A 17541-nucleotide genomic window follows, 5' to 3' on the forward strand; every position below is an offset into this window, starting at 1 on the left:
AGCATCAACTGAGCCGCCCTAAAAATAAATATTTAAATGGCTACGATCCAAGTCGAGCTCTGACTGAACACGTCACAATGTAATGCAAAACCAGTTCTGTTTGAACGGGGATTACATGTGACATTACAGCAAATATGTAGGAAATCCCTTTCGATCTTGTTTGAAAACAGCTGCTAAAGATCAAGTGAGCGCTAGATGTGTGAAGAGACAGATGCAAAGAAACATATGAGGCTAACAAAAGGATACAAATGTTTAAATAGAAGAAGAGAGAACTGAAAGAGAATGTCAATCATGAATATGGCACCTGTAAAGAAATGGTCTGGGTTAGAGAAATGCCATAAAGATGACAGAGAATATAAATGGTCCAAGAACGGAGCCTTGAGGTACAGCAGTAGCTTGATGTTACAGCTTAGACACTTTAGCTCTCCAAGACACCCAGAGGCATCGACTTGAGAGGTAAGACTCGGCTACATGAAAAAGTGCAGCTCCTGACATGCACTGTCATTAGGTTTGACCTGTTCAATTGGTGGTCAAAAGCAGGGGAAAGATACAGCAAGACAAGCAAAGAGTTTCAAGGCTTCAACAACTGAGCAGTGAAGTTTATGCACATTTGCACACACCCTGGGCTTATTACAAACCACCTACACACTGTAACTGATAAAAGTCTTGTCACCTATCCAAGTTATAAGAACAACAAATAACTTGACTTCTAGTTGATCATTTATATGAAAGGCAAAGGCCTCTAGATTACATTTAATTTACCAAAATAAAATATAATCATGTCTTGATTTTTAATTATTTAATTAGGACGAGTCACAAGCTTGCTAACCACTGAATGAGCACACTTTAGTTCTGCTATTGCTCAAATAAAACTCATATACCACCCATCTTTATAAAAACACACAAAACGTGTGGTGGAATAATGATGCAAATAAAATATTTTTTTCTCCACATCGCACAGCCTTAGTCTGTAGTTTTTCAAAAGTGCTGGGTTTAGAGTGGTTTATCAGAAAATGCTGTGAGAAAGGTACTGGAAGGTGCAACTGAGGCATTGGCTTGAAACGCCTTGAAGCCATATGATAGTTTTATATGAACAGTTTCAAATTTAAACTATCATTGCAAAATGCTTCTCACCACAGCAGCTCTTAAATATGAAATAACAAAAAGTAAATAAAAATGAATATACTTACAAAATTAGCAAATAAGTAAACTACAATAATTCACACTGAAAAAATCATGCAGAGACCAGCACTCAGGCAGGACTACCTCACATGACAGTGCGGTACGGTATCACTCCTGACTAGTAAACTGAAAATATCTAAAACAAAACAAAAACCAAAAAAATATATAAATTGGTATTCATGCATGTGTGAGCTGTACTGTTGCTGCTTTTAATCACTGATCTAGGATCAATTTTCTCTCATAAAAAAAAAATTGCATACTAGCGATTAAGAGTACCTGCGTTTGTGCTCTGGACAAGTTAATTAGAGCCCATTCATCCGTTGAGTTTTTGAGTTTGCAATTCATCATTGTACAACAAAGTATAGAGATGAAAGTGTAAATCCATTGTGCTGTCAGCTTCTCTGGTTGTAATGAAACTTTGTGAGAATGAGATTTAAAATGAACGACAGCTTTTTAGAGATGATTATTAAGAAAAAGCCCTTTTCACACATTCTGCAAGCAGAAGCAGGACACAGTGGAAAATAATGCATATGTGCTTTTACCTGCGGCCGAATGTGGACAGGAGTGGGATAAAACATGAATGCTGCAGGCAGTACAAAATATATATATATATATATATATATATATATATATATATATATATATATATATAAATATTTTGTGGGAGCTTGCAGTGCGGAACAGAAAATACTCAAATTTTTATTATTTTTAAAATTCGCATTTTGAAATATTGTCGTCCCATTCAGAGATTTCTCTCTATCTAGCATATAGCATGTCACATTCACAAATGCAAAATAATTATGTTAATTCCTCTGACTAATGGATTTATCATCTGAGTAATATCGCTAGAAAAAGTAAGTTCATACTTTTATGACTTCTAGGCTGGATTACTGTAATGCTCTGTTAACTGGTTGCCCAGCATTCTCTATTAACAGAAATCAGTTAGTGCAAAATGCAGCAGCCAGAGTTCCTACCAGGTCTACAAAATATGAGCATACTGTATCTCCCCAATTTTAACCTCCTTAAATTGGCTGCCTGTTAAGTTCCGTATTGATTATAAAATATCACTTCTTACCTATAAAGCTTTAAATAATCTAGCTCCAGTTGTTAATCGAGCTTCTGTCTCGCTACAATCCAACCCGCTCTTTAAGATCTCAAAACTCAGGGCTTCTGGTAGTACACCCAGCAAAGCTAAGTCTACTAAAGGAGGTCTAGCATTCTCAATTATGGCTCCTAAATTCTGGAATAGCCTTCCCTATAATGTCTGAGGCTCAGACACACTCTCTCAGTTCAAAACTAGATTAGAAAGAACTAAGTATTTTCTTTATTCTCTATTTCCACCTGGGGATACTTATCCTGAGGCCTCTAGAGATTGTGCAGCACCATTGATGCGATCCAACCTTTGAAAAAATGATGCCAAGGTATCTATAATCCTGGACCAGGGGTCTGTTCTTCATACCTCGCTTAAATGATCTAAAATGATTTGGCAGATCCTGGATCTTTTAATCCTAATAACTGATCTTTGGCTAATTTGGTTCTTTAAACAATTTGCGAATCAGATTAAAATGTCTGGATATACTGATCTGAGATCTCTGCGTGTGTTATGAAGGACCGATCTATCGATCCTCAAAATCATGATCAGCAATGCAATGATTGGCTGACCGCACATCAGCGTAATGACATCATCTGATTAATATTCAATTATCCATAAAATCCGTAGTAATCGTTTTTTAAAATACGATTTACACCTTTACACCTGTTGTGGGCTTCAGGTTTTACACTTTCATGTCGCAAGAGTATTTAGCAACTTATTTAGTTTTACATTTTAGATCGGATTTTCTTTACTATATAAGCCTAGGCCTATTTTAATTTCTTAATCGGTGTAAGGAATTTAAATAAATTTTGAATCAAAAAAGCATTTTGATTTCAGTAAAGGTGTCTGCAACTTTTGCAAAGCATCAAATCACCGGCATATTAGCTGTCAAAACACGTGCATGACTTCATAAATAATTTTTTCCTTTATAAAAAACAAACAAACAAACAAAAAACAGTTGAATGTTGTGGATGATCATACAGAAACTGTACTAAAGCTGGATCAGTACCTTAAAATAGTATGTGTTTGCATATAAAAAATCTATATTAACAAATGTTTTCTTTAACCCCTTGGGGAGAACCACCCCGTTTTTGTACTTTTATTTCACAGTGTGCAGATTGCATAAGTTTAATTTATATACATTTTTAAACGTGTATGTATATAAACATAAACATTATTAATTATTTAATATTAAATAATATAAATTATTATAAATTATAAATGTGTATATTTAAACTCTTTTTTTTAATTATTATTATTTTACCAAGTGTATATAATCTATATGATACTACTGTAAGAAAATATCAGCATTGGAACATACTTTCAGTACTACCTTTACTTGAAATGACCCGATCTAATCCTGTTTACATGAAATAAACCTGCTCCTGAGCAGGTTTGAGCTACCAGATCTGTTGCGATGACAACTCTCAGATCAGTTTTGAAGAACGAAACAATCCTGGATTGTGTCAAATCGTGAATAACCAAATCCAGCTAATTGGGTAATCCATGTACAAAGAACGGACCCCAGGCCATATCCTGAGCTGATACTGGTGTGGTCATGGAAGAGCGGAGAGCATTAGACTGATTCCTGAAAGACAACAGTGACAGACGAGTCTCTGCATTAGTCCCATGGGCCAGTGACCTAATCAGACCTGTAGTTCTCCACAATTTATGTCCCATGGTGGTGAAATGGTGGTGCCCAACTGAGCCTGGATCTTTCAAGATTTTTTCATTCACTTTCGTCAGTTGGTAAAGTTTTGTACTTCGCCACTGGCTTGTTTGGTTTGGGCTTGTGGAGCTGCGCATTGTTTGGACTTTCAGCAGTGAAATTCAACCACACTGAACTGAACTAAACTGAACTTCAACTGAAAAATGAACTGACAGTTTCAAATTACTACAACTTCTATGTTGAGCTGCTTTGACACAATCTACATTGTAAAAGCGCTACAGAAGTAAACATTAAGTGAATTTTCCTCCCATTCTCTGGCTGATAATGTTTATGAATACATCTCAACACAACCTGGCTGTCTTTCTTTCACAAAAATGTGCTACAAAACTGGGCTGCAGTCCAAAGATGAATCTAATTTTAGAGAAGACGTGTGTGTGTGGGTGTACGTGTGTGTGTGTGTGTGTGTTTATACATACCACTTGCATTTCCAGCTGCCTTTGGGTACATTCTGCAGTGGTGGATCCAGACAGTATGTATGGTAGCTAATGTCACAGTCATCACAGAGCAGCAATCGCCCGGGGTCACTGGCCTGCCCACATGCTTCACACACTGTGCACTCCAGACAGCGCCAGCCTTTACTCAGCACAACTTTTGTGATCTAAAACAGACACACACACACACACACACTTGAGTTCAGAGATCACAGGTCAAACAATAGTCTAAAGGGCAACGGAAGGTTATATATTTAGCAGACAATAATCTGGATGGATTTAAGAAACAAAAAGAACAGAGCCGTCAGATGTTTCAAGGGTCAGAGGTATTTGTCAGAAGGATTTGCCGGTGTTTACAGATCAATGTATGTGGGTGGTGATAAGTCAATCTAACCACATCCAAGCATGTTCAGGGTGTCTGCTGTTCACTAGCATTTCTGGGGTTGAAAGGAACTACTTGAGCCATATTAATGAAGGAGCGCTTACATAAGTGTTAACTGTCCTGTCAAATTTTTATTGTTTTTTAAATATTTCCAAGGTGATGTTGAGGAAATTATCACAGTATTTGCTATAATACATATGTAAAGGGGTTGGACAATGAAATTGAAACTAGTGTTAAATCATTTAGTGTTGGAGGTTTCATGGATAAGTCTGACCAGCCTGGTGGCCAATCTTCATTGATTGCACATTCCACTAGTAAGAGCAGAGTGTGAAGGTTTAATTAGCAGAGTAATAGTACAATTTTGTCCTTTTCAACATTACTTGCGACATATTAGTGAGTTCAAAAAAGGACAAATTGCTGGTGCGATTCTCTCTAGCGCATCTGTGAACAAAACAGCAAGTCTTTGTGATGTACTAAGTGCCACGGTATCCAGGGTAATGTCAGCATACCACCAAGAAGAAAAACCACATCCAACAGGAGTAACTGTTGACGCAAGAGAAAGCTGTTTGAAAGGGATGTGCGGGGGCTAACTTGGATTGTATCCAAAAAACATAAAATCATGGCTGCCCAACTCACTGCAGAATTAAATGTGCACCTTTCAAATCTGTTTGTCAGGAGCTCCACAGGGTCAATATACATAGCCGTGCTGCTATAGCCAAACCTTTGGTCACTTGTGTCAATGCCAAATGTCTGTTTTAGTAGTGCCAGCAGGGCTGTACACAATGTGAAACATGTATTGTTCTCTGATGAGTCCACCTTCATTGTCTTTCCCACATCTGGGAGAGCTACGATGTGGAAAAGCCCCAAGAAAGCGTATGTATGTATGTGTGTATGTGTGCATGTATGTATGTACGTATGTATGTATGTATGTATGTATGTATCTACATCACCACAACCACCATTGTGCAATGATATCCCTAATTAACCTAACTTGCCTAGCTAACATAATAACCTAGTCAAGCTGTTAAATTTCACTTCTACGCTGAATACTAATGTCTTGCAAAATAAGTAGAAAAACATTATGTACAGTGATCATACTTAAGACTAAAGAAATTAACTATTAACTTAAATTAACTATTAGAAATACTATTAGAAATACTTTACTATTAGAAATAAAAATTCGTTAATAATAATTTAGACTTCAACTCTGTATACTGTATATATATTGCCTATACCACATTTGGACTCATAAAGACTGAGGGCTCTATTTTAACAATCTAGGCACAAAGTCTGAAGCGCATTTAAGGGCGTCCAAATCCACTTTTGCTATTTTAAGGATGAAAAAATACGCTCTGTGCCGAGGCGCATGGTCTAACAGGGTTGAGCTTAGTCTCTTAATGGGTTATGGGTGTGTTTTGAGAATAAACCAGTCAGAGTCTCATCTCCCATTCCCTTTAAGAGTCAGTTGCGTCGCTCCATGGCGCATTTGCTATTTACATTGTGGACTTTGTAAGTGGAAAAACGGAACACTTCAAAACAGTTAAGAAAACTGTTAACAGCATCTTCAGCAAGAGGATAATGAGCCTCCTCCATTCTTTCTTTACTTTCACTTTCTGTCTTTTGTGGACAAGGAAACGCTGTTGTACGCTCTCCATTGAAGACATCCACTAGCCTACATAATTTCGTTTGTTAAGCGCAAAGATTTGTTTCAAAACTATTTCTAAATTCAGTTCTAATTTCCAGCAAACGAATAAATGAACAATAATAACGCAGTTTGGTTAAAGAACAAAGGGTCCTTTGTTAACAAAATAGTTTAAATAAAAATGTTTTTCTTTCCATCACGTGATTCAAACCATATGACTTTTTCACCCCATGAAATACAAACCCAGTTGTTCACTCTGCTTATTTTCATACACAGTGAATGGAGCAGAACAACTCCAAAAGAGCACCCGAAAAGAAGTCCAGAAAACTGCCGGTCCTCATTATAGCATTATAACAATAGAATTTTGTCATCATTTAATAACCTTGTGACATTCTAAACTCATAAGACCCTTATTCATCTATGAAAGACGAATTAAGATATTTTTAATGAACCCTGAGAGATTTCTGAGCTTCTTTTGAAAGTAATTTCCCCTGAACTTTTGGGCTTAAAAACACTGTTGTAAAAGTCATTGTAAAAATTATCCATAAAATGAAGGTGTTTAATGTTCTAAAGAGACACAGACACAGAATTGTTAAATAAATATCCTATTTGTTATTATATATAAGGGCAATTCTCGTTAACAGCTGTGATTGCTAATAATCAGCTGCTTGAACAGAGTGGAGGGGGAATGAATGAGATGTAAACAGGTCTCTCAGATCTGCATGACACCTGGCTATGACATTTGTCTTTTTATACAATGAATTTAAAATGAAGTATTTGTATTAAGAACATTTATTTAATGGATGCTACCAAGATTTACATTCTAATGGGAGAACCCCTTTAAGGCTTTTGTAAAGTATCTATAAATGTACATTTGTGAATTTCCCATCAGCTAAATTCTATATTAAAATGCCGCAACAAAAACAAGGATGAACGTTGATTAACAGGTTTTATACAATATTTTTTTCCTGAGGTGGTATTTAAGCAGATTTCAGAGGGTAAAAATTTGTTAACACACACAAAGCCCCTCGACACTGTAATATGAAATGAAATATCAGGGAATATAGAATAAAAACAAGTACTAATTTATGAGTTATTGAAGATAACTATTCAGCTGTTTTTTCCACTTCTTAAAGATGTGTCCTTGTGTTGCTGCTCCATCTGAAAATATGTGAAAATACCAAATTTAACAACATTACTTTACTCCAAACTCACTTCAGAACTTTAGTTGAAGTGTCTGAAATAAAACCTTCTGTGAGACGTTTCTATAGTTGTGTGATTATTAGTCATGTTGAATCGGAGTTAAATCCTCTGTTTGATTACCTGGGTTTCTTCTTTGCAGAGTATTTGTAGTTTCTGTGCAAGAGTGCCCTCTGGCACATGGAGGAATTTTACTACTGATCACAAGCTACGTTTCTATCCACGTATTTTTATGCACATTTAGGATATGCTCATGAAAAAAGTTGATGGAAACTCCAAGATGTGCATACATTTTGAAAATGTGCATAAAAAACATTTGCGCATAACTGAGTAGGACAAACTTTTAATTCAATAAGAAAAGATGCGCATAAACTGTGATGGAAACACTTTTATCAAACAAATTCCAGTATGTGCTTCTCCTACTGCAGCAAATTCAGTTTCTACTTTAGATATTTGGTGCCAGTTCATCAGGATTTGACGATTTTGTTGTCTTTGACTTGTTGGTTGGAAATGCTGCTTTATTCGCACGTCTTTTATGCGATATTCCAGTTTTGCGTATAAATTTAAATGCGGCTGGAAGGGCATCCGCTGCGTAAAACATATGCTGGATAAGTTGCCGGTTCATTTCGCTGTGGCGACCCCGGATTAATAAAGGGACTGAGCCAAAAAGAAAATGAATGAATGAATGAATAATTTATCATTTATAATTTTCATTAGAACTTGAATGCACTCCAGAATCTGACAGATTGATTAGCTGTAGGCTATAAAACAGTCATCTGAAACGTTTTCATACAGTGTTATGCCTGGATTTCATCAATAGCTCTGCATTTACTAAAACAGACTATATTTGAAGTATTTGGGAGTTATTCGCATTTTTTTCTCCTGTAGAAAATGTCAAAAAAAAAACAATGCTTAGTCCCTCAATGTATTACAACAGTGTTTTTAAAAGACTAAACACTTTATTGATATGGTATACAACCAAGCACATGTGGACAGAACACAAATGAATCGCAGGTTATAAAGTATTAAGCGTTTCTCCCAAAGAAAAGCCAGTCTAAGCAAAATGCTAGCAGGTATCTGTAGCTCCACTCACGCTCCGCTTCTTGCCCTTATTTGGTCACCCTCGGTCAGTGCGAGGATGCACAAACAAAATGGCGACGGTTGGCCACAACTACTTGTAGCTTCTTTGCGCTTTAGTCTTATCTTTACAGCGTCCATATCTTTTACAGTCTATGATTGCGACGTAGTTTCTAGAGAAACAAAATATTAAGTGAGAAAATGGCATGATTTGTTTTTTCTACTACAAGCTAATTTGATGTAGTAGGCATTTCTTTCAGACAGATTGGGGTTTTAGAAGAGTTATTACAATCTAACAGACTCCTCCTCCTCACCATTTCTGTTTGTTGTCAAAACTGACAGCTGGAGGGGCGTGGTTAAGTATGTTAGCCACACCCAATTTCTCAAACAGATGTAAGCTGACAATTTAACTGAAAACAAACAGGAAGTGGATATTCAGATTTCAATTAAAGATTACAAGGGAAAACTACATATATTTTTACTATTGCACAGATAAAGTGTTCATCACAGAACAAGCAATTTGAGCTAACATCATATGGTAAGTTTTGATTTCATTTGTACTTTAATAAGTAACCCTACACTACCAACAATCTTTTAAATGCAGGTTTATTGCTTTAATTGTTCTTAATCAGGCCCACACTGAATCAGTGTGTGCAAAACTCCCCACAGATCTCAGAATCTGCACTGGGAATCTACAGGGCTTCTTACATTAAATGAAGATCAGGAAGATTTAAACGGCATATCTCAAAGCGCTGAGAGATACTGAAAGCGCCCTGATGTATTCTTCTGTCACCGCAGTCTTTCACATGATAAAGATCTCTGCTTTAGTCTATCAACGTAAGGCGCAGACTTTATAGGGTGCTTCATAATCCTCTTAACATTTTACGCATTACCCTCAGGGCTGTTTTCATCCAGGTCCTCTCAACGCTGACCTGTCACAGTTATCTCACGCACCATTAACCTTCGCTCCAGATAAAAGTAGCTCATAATTCACATCATTATGTCAATTGTGACGGATGGGGAGACTTACCTTAATATTGACGCAGAAGGGGTGGTAGCACTGGCCGCACTGGGAGCAGGAAAGCAGTCGACCCTCAGCACCACGACCGAAGCTCCCACACACAACACACATATCCTGGAGAAACAAGTACAGTATGATCAGACGCCCACCCGGTACGTTAATACTCATATCCTACTCAGAAAGGCCTGAGATAAGACTGGAGATGTATTCCCTGATCTTCAGATGCCTCAAGGTGTAGTCACATTTACAAATTTTCCGTTCAGTTTTGCTCATTCCACTAGCACGATCATGAGCTCCTCATGCAAATTTTCCCTCATGTTTACTATCAGAAGGCTGTTTGTGTTGAAAATGACTAGTGTAAGCAGTGCTTTATCTTATTGCCGTTGATGACAGACCATAGTTTGCATGCTAAAATTTTACAAATGTGATCTTTATTTTATGTTGATGACAAAAATGTGTTAATTTACAGATTCATTTCATTCCAACAAATCCGAGTTGGACAGTTTTAGGCCCAATGTTCACTCGCTGACATGTTTATAAACAACAGTTTGAAATAATTTCCAGTCTTGCATCAGAACATTGAATCTCCCGAGTAATCCTGGATTATTTCTAGGGGTGTAACGAATCACGGTTGATCAGTGATTTGTTCAGATCACAACCCACGGTTCAGAACACACCTGACCCGCGGATTAATACATTTTTTACTGGTAGATTAATCCTAAATTTAAAGCAAATCGCAGAGAGACATCCTCTTGCATCATTCAAATCACATGTATGAAAGCATTTAGGCTTTCCAGTAAAATATGATGATGATGGAAGAAGTTGCGGGTGGTTATTCGGGATGTGGTGGGTTTCTTAGGTTATTAAAGGTGTTATCTGTCACTACTTGCTTAGCCTGCAATGTAAGCTGTACGATTAATCATTAACAGACCTTGATCTTCACAACCACTGAACATAAATTCAAAATAATGGTGATTTGACATGTTTCTTAATACTAAGAAATTCAGTCTTTAGTCTTTTGAGTTAGTTATGAAGTTACAAACAGTCAAATAACAGAGAAGTACTGGGATAACAGTTTACAGTGTAGATAAATCCACTGAGGTTTATGGTAAAGATAAAAATCTCCATCATATGCATTTAACTTGACGCCCAAAAATGAAGGTTGTTGGCAGCAATTACATTATTTAACCTATAGCTGGCGACAACCAGCCATCAAAAAAATGTCACTGAATAACTGTTTAAAAATGACACATCTAGCAACGAAACATGAAGTTTACTGAGTGAATAACTGAATCATTTATTGAAAATGAGACTAAAAATAAATATAAAATAAAGGTTGTATAAATTATGTTAGACTTCTACATTTAGCGTTATCAGCAACAATAGTATTAACAGTGAATTTTTCACACAATATTTTACAATTTATTTTTATTCAGCTGATTATTTCTTCATTTAATTTAGCTGATTATTTCTTAATTAATTTTTTTTTTTATAAAATTACAGCTTCTAAGTTCTATTTGTTAAAACCAAAAGTTTCTTGTAGTGCTGTTTTTGTAATAAATGGAAAGCAAATTACATTTGTCTCCTTTTTGGCTGATCAAAAAACATAATGTGATCCGAACCATGAGATTTGTGATCCGTTAAACCAATAATTATTTTTTTAGCCATTCTCATGCGCATTTGACTGGGAATTTGTATCTTGTGAGCAAGAGCTGTCAGCAAGTCTTCTTATAGTAAAGTTATGAAGTTACTGTTGCTAATCCATTGCGCAATATGAGCACAGCAGCATCTGAATGCTAGCCCAGATAGCTACACAGTGTCAAAGTTTTTGAAAAACATGTAATGTTAACTTAAAAAATGAAGTGGTGGCTGGCTGCAGCAAAGGTCACAAACTGCACATTTTCCATGCATACATTTGCCAAACTAATGATCAAACTACACTCCCAACGGAGACATGCCATGTTTTAAAGAGCTTGATTTAAACATTAAAGGTTTTGTGAAGTGCTTTAAAATGTGCATTTTGATTCGATGTTTGACGTAATCTCAACCGAAACATGAAGAGAGGGTGGAACAATGTAGCTCCTTTCCTTTTTATAGAACAACCGATAGCGTTTTGCTTTATCACCGCTCTTTCAGCGAGAGCGGTTGAGCTCAAGCGCATTAAATGTGAAGCGTCTTGAAGGGGGTGGGGCATGTCAGATACTATAGAGATTTGATTGGTCAAGATTTGATGAGAAACTAAACTATGAGGTGACGTGAACAAAACTGTTGATTCACTTAGGCGGAAGTGACAAACTACAAACAGCTTCATATCTCCTAAATGCAAATTTTGTCACTGTTTTGGTGCACACTAGCTTATAGACACCCTAAAAACTAACGATACTGATTCTAACATCTAAAAAAAACATATTCTAATTTCACAGGACCTTTAAGTATGCAAATATTGTCCATGTGCGTGGCAAACACAAAGTGAAAGCAAGTACTTACTTGTTTAAGTGTGAAGGAATCAGAGGTGGAGAACATGACTACAGTGTTGTGCATTGAGTTCTCCTCCTCTTCCTTTACCACATATGGAGAATCCAGAAAACTCACCTGTAACAGAACCAGTTTACATTTTATCAACTCAAATCCACCCATTTCTAACATAATACTATACACTTTGTGTCTAATGATATCAAGGTTGTATTCATAAACGACTATGGACAATGTTTTAGTCATATTCAAACACTCAAAATACTTTTCAGGCTGTCTCACACTTCTTTATCTTCTGCTTTTACATCTGCCATCATAATTAAAACTATATATAAATAATGATACTATAGGTTGTTTTCACATGACGTCATTGATGATGCGCAAAATTCAGATGGAGGGGAGGAAGTGATTTTTCTACATAGGTTTAATACAAGTTATTATCTATATTATGCTTCCAAACATTTACTATAATATTTTATTCTCATGTACAATAGTATTATATTCTGCCTCGATGATAGGCAAATATATTTTAGTTTAGTAGAAAACTCAGCCCTCTTCATGATGTAAGTATCATGCCCAACATATGTGGTGATTTTTTCTATTTATTTCTCCTATGAAATATGGTATGGATCACAAAAAAAACAGACTTTTCTCTATGTCTCCCATTCAGTTTTTGACTACCTGCCCTCCATCTGAATTTCGCGCGTCACTAGAACCACTTGATTGAAAACAACCTATATATGCTCTTTTAATTTACTTAACGAAGCTGTGCTTACTGAATTTTACAGGTATATAATTTGGGTTCTGTGTGAAATCTGCACTGGTAATCGTTTTCCAACCAAATACATACAGCATTTAGTCAATCAAATTAAGACAAGATGTTCAGAAATGTGTGCAAACTACAAGATGACCGCTGAGAATCAAATCGCCCATTTTATAATATTGGCAGCCAAGTACATTCTGGCTCGCTCTCCCCCATCACAAGTCATTTGTGTTGGGGGAAATGTCAGCATTTGCTATTTTGAAAAGGCCATTTGGGCCGGGAACTGCTGCTGAAGCTCTGCTGAGCGTGAGTGCATTTCTCAGGCTTTAATGTGAGCATTAAGCACATCTGAGTGCTGTTTTATTTATGCGTGTAGAGGTGGGGGCTTCGTACCCCAGGGGTCACCACAGGGCTGCTCTCCATCTTTAGCCTGGAGCGTCCCCTGCCACCTCTTCCAGACAGGTTAGCTCCCCTGGGTCGTCGCCTTCCAGGAAAGCCAGATCCACGACCCTAGCAAATAAAGACAGGATATTACTTCATTTCTTGTAAGGCACACTTCTGAAAATTGGAGTTTGGATAATATAGGTCAGTTAAAATAAAGTCTTTAAACCTCAGTAGAAATATAGTAACAGAGGTGGAAATTTACACAAATTATTTATGTTGGTATGCTTGTTTCAAAACACATACAGTGGGCAAAATAAGTATTGAACACGTCATGTTTTTTCCTGGGACTATCATTTCTAGAGGTGCTGTTGACATGGAATTGAACCAGATTTTGGAAAAACTCAAACAATACAAGCATAAAAATAAAACTAAACAAAAAAATATGAAATATTAGTGATGTGTAATAACAATAGAATTACACAAGGAGAATATACAGAAGTTTATTTAATACTTCATTTAAAAGTTTTTTTTTTTTTAGATGGCAGCTTAAAGACGCCTTTCATACTGAGAATAAAGTCACATGAGTTGCTCAGGTGTGAGTTTTTTCCACAGACTTCAACAGAGTGTACAGATCTTGATGGTTCTGTGGGTCTCACCTGACAATCTTTAATTTGTTTTTTCTTTCGGGTTCAAGTCAGGTGAGTGGCTGGGCCATTCCACAGCTTGAAATCTCTGAAAGCATTTGAGAGTTTGCTTGGCTGTTTTGGATTAATGTCTTGCTGAAATGTCCACCCTGGTTTCATCTTCATCCTCCTGCAAATGTAGATGTTGGACTGAAGCAGCTAATATTCATTTACAATGATGAAAAGCAGAAGGTTGCTAAAGAACTACTGAGAGATTTCAGCTGCTGTCTGGGCTTTCACTGCCTTTCTACACCTCCCTTCTTTCATGTGCTCAATACTTTCCCCCTGTGTCATTTAGTTTTATTATGCATAACTAGGGCCAGACAGAATCTGCGGACATTTTTTGCTATATTTGTGCAGAATTTTGTTAAAAAAAATCAAATTTTTGCGAGTATCGTAACTAAGAACAGTAGAATTTTTAAATGTTTTAAAATAAGCTTATTCTGCTTACCAAGGCTGCATTTATTTAATCAAATATTGTAAAATGTTATTGCACTATAAAACAACTGTTCAAAAGTATTTTATAATTTAATTTCATAACTTATTTCAGTGATTTTAAAGATGAATTTTCAGCTTCATTACTCCAGCCTTCAGAGTCACATGATCCTTCAGAAATCATTCTAATATTAATTATTATTATTATTATTATTATTAATGGAAATAGTGATAAAAGCAATAATGACTGGAGTAATAATTTCATTTGAATCTACATACAATGAGTAACAAATAAATAAGGAATAATATTTAACAATTAAAAAATATTCTTACATGTAATAAATTCCACCTTGATGAACAGATTAATTTTATTTAAATCATTAAATAAAATAAAAAAAATTAAAAAAAAAAAAAAGTGACCCCAAACTTTTGAACAGTTGTGTGAATAGACTCAGTAATGTGCTAAAAATCTGCAGAAATCGCAGATTCTGTGTGGGTCTACGCATAACGCAAAACTAATTCGATTTGTTTTCTTTGCATATATGGATTTATTTGGTTCTTAACAACATCTGGGAGAAATTTCAAGTCAACGGCACCTTTAGAAATATGTTTTCTGAGAAAAATGGTGACGTGTTCAATACTTATTTTCCCTCTGTTTATCAACTTTTTTAAAAAAAATACTATCGATCAGAAGATTTCACAGAAGAAAAAAGTAATTCAGCAACATCACCACTCCTGTTGTTAAAATATTTAATTTCAATATTTAAACATTTATTATTTTCAGGTAGATTTTTACTCTCTAAATGATCATAAATAATAATATTATCAATATACCATAATGCATATTATAATTACATTATTACATAACATTTTAACTACCCCAACAAGAAAAAATGTTTGGATTGCATTTCTTAACTCCTAACGTCACTAGTTAACACACTCAATGCATTTTTTTTAACACTTCTCATAATTTCTAAAATATCAGCCTCTACCAAATGATTAATACTGTATGTTGGTTTATGGTAAAAGTACCAGAATGAATACATATATTATGAAAAATATGAAAATATGAAGTGTAAGACCAATTTATTTAAAAAAAAAGATTCACAATAAAACATTGAATACAAAATCCTCTTTTTTTTTTAAATTATGCCATAAAATATTTTAGATTCTCGTTTAACATGTTTTCTTGTTTTTTTTTTGTTTAGTTTTTTTTTTAAATAAAACCAAAATTAAGTGTAGTAGGGCACCAGGATGTTTGATTTTTTTTGTAAACCAACAATGCTGTGCGTGTAAACCATTATTTAAAACAGTCATTCTTTAAATGACTTTAACAGTTATTATTTAAAACAGTAAAAACAGGGTCAATCGTTTGGTACAGTGGCAGTCAAAGGGATAATTATTGAATCTTTCATTGCACTGAAATTCAAACACACACACAAAAAAATTTCACTTAATCTCTACACTCTACAAACCTTTCTGGAAGGCACCAAACCAGTTGCATCTGTGTTTGTGATACAAACTCATCCACCCATCCCCAGACCTGACCCTCCGAGGTTCTGCCCGACTCCCTGAACACTACACTGACTTACAGATCACATTTCAGGCCAGGCTTCTGCCAACTCGCCCAGCTTCTGAAGGTGTCATGTTGCGTTTGCATCGAGGCTGAAACTCTGGCCCAATTCCCACTTCCTCCCAGGTAATTACCTCACTGTAGCCAAGCAGCACTACTCAGACAGGAGACGTCAACTTCATTTAGAGAGATTGCCTAAGGAAGCTTGGCGCACTCGGTCGCCTTTACAGTCTGAGTCTAATTTGTGCAGAAATGAATTATGGAGAGGGAAAAAATAGACGAGGGTTAAGGAAGGCACTCCTCTAAATCTGCTCGAGTGCAGCCAGAGTGGAAGAGCAATTCTGATGAGATATTGCTGCAATGGGAAGGATGCAACTCTGGTGTCTCGTGCACATGCATTTGGAGAGATGTGCAGAGTTTGTTATGTGAACATGCCATTATATGAAAGAGTGCATTAATCAGGGATGCACCCAAATGAAAATGCTGGGCCAAAAATGATTAAAATTGAACTCGATATCTTAAATTATACTGGTTTAAAAAACATAAAGCAATAAAATAAATACATTTTTTGACTGAAATTTTATTGACAGTAATGAGTCAAGAGATGTTACTGTCATGACAGCACAGTAGCCCAATTGCAAGCAGCAGGAACAAGCATGTTATAAAAAAACGTCCTGCCAGCGTGCTCTTTGAGCAGACTTTGCTTTTCCAATGAGTATGTGTGGTTCATGCATACATAAGTATGCGTTCATGCATACACTGTAAAAAGAAATATCGGTAATATCGGCATATTATCAGGTTAATAAATAAATAAATATCGGCAGCTTATCAGGTTAAGTTTTTATTTTGTTTATTTTCCCCTGTTTATTTATCCTTTAGAATTGCATTATGGGATTTTGATCTTTCTTCCAACAACTTCTAACCTTGAAAAGTTTAAACAAGTGACTTTTATTAACATTTTTAACAGTTTAAAAGTAATATCTTATATGTCTGGGTTGGTGTTGTAAATTACTGTATAAAAAATATCGGTTTGATACTGCATATTTTTGCTGGATCGGATATCCGCCAGCTGGTACCGATCCCTATTCGATCTTGCGCATGCGCTATATTCTGTGTAATTTATAAGCCAACAAAAGCCATGAAGGTAGCCTATTATAAGGCACTAGAAAGTTGTCATGTAGGCCTATTATATCCTAAATCTGAAGCCATTCTATAGTTTAATCTGAAGTACAGATGAATATTCAAGTGCCTAAATTCATGTTCATTTCAGCGCATCCCTCCGCTATGCCTGTCAATCATTCTCCATTCATTTACAATTCAAGCTGCGTGTCTCGTTTATGACAACACGAAAAACTTTCTCCAAGACTATTTGTTCTTATTAATTAAAATAATCAGTGGAGAAATGCATTTAGTTTTGCATTAAATCGCTTCATTTTGATTTGCAACATGGAGATCGTTGCTGTTTCTAAATCAT

General features: G+C 35.8%; 1 protein-coding gene across 8 annotated transcripts in view; it reads right to left on the minus strand.

Annotated features, from left to right (window-relative positions):
* kmt2ca (lysine (K)-specific methyltransferase 2Ca) overlaps positions 1 to 17541 on the minus strand; it is a 207892-nt gene that overhangs the window by 57933 nt on the left and 132418 nt on the right. For all 8 annotated transcript variants that reach the window (XM_056450456.1, XM_056450455.1, XM_056450453.1 and 5 more), the window contains 4 exons: positions 13386 to 13502; positions 12245 to 12349; positions 9767 to 9871; positions 4421 to 4602 (listed from right to left, as the gene is read on the minus strand). In XM_056450456.1, the coding sequence (XP_056306431.1) occupies positions 4421 to 4602; positions 9767 to 9871; positions 12245 to 12349; positions 13386 to 13502 (509 nt within the window). The remainder of the gene's footprint in view (positions 1 to 4420; positions 4603 to 9766; positions 9872 to 12244; positions 12350 to 13385; positions 13503 to 17541) is intronic.

This window comes from Danio aesculapii, chromosome 24 (genome assembly GCF_903798145.1).
Source record: "Danio aesculapii chromosome 24, fDanAes4.1, whole genome shotgun sequence".
NCBI lineage: Eukaryota > Metazoa > Chordata > Actinopteri > Cypriniformes > Danionidae > Danio > Danio aesculapii.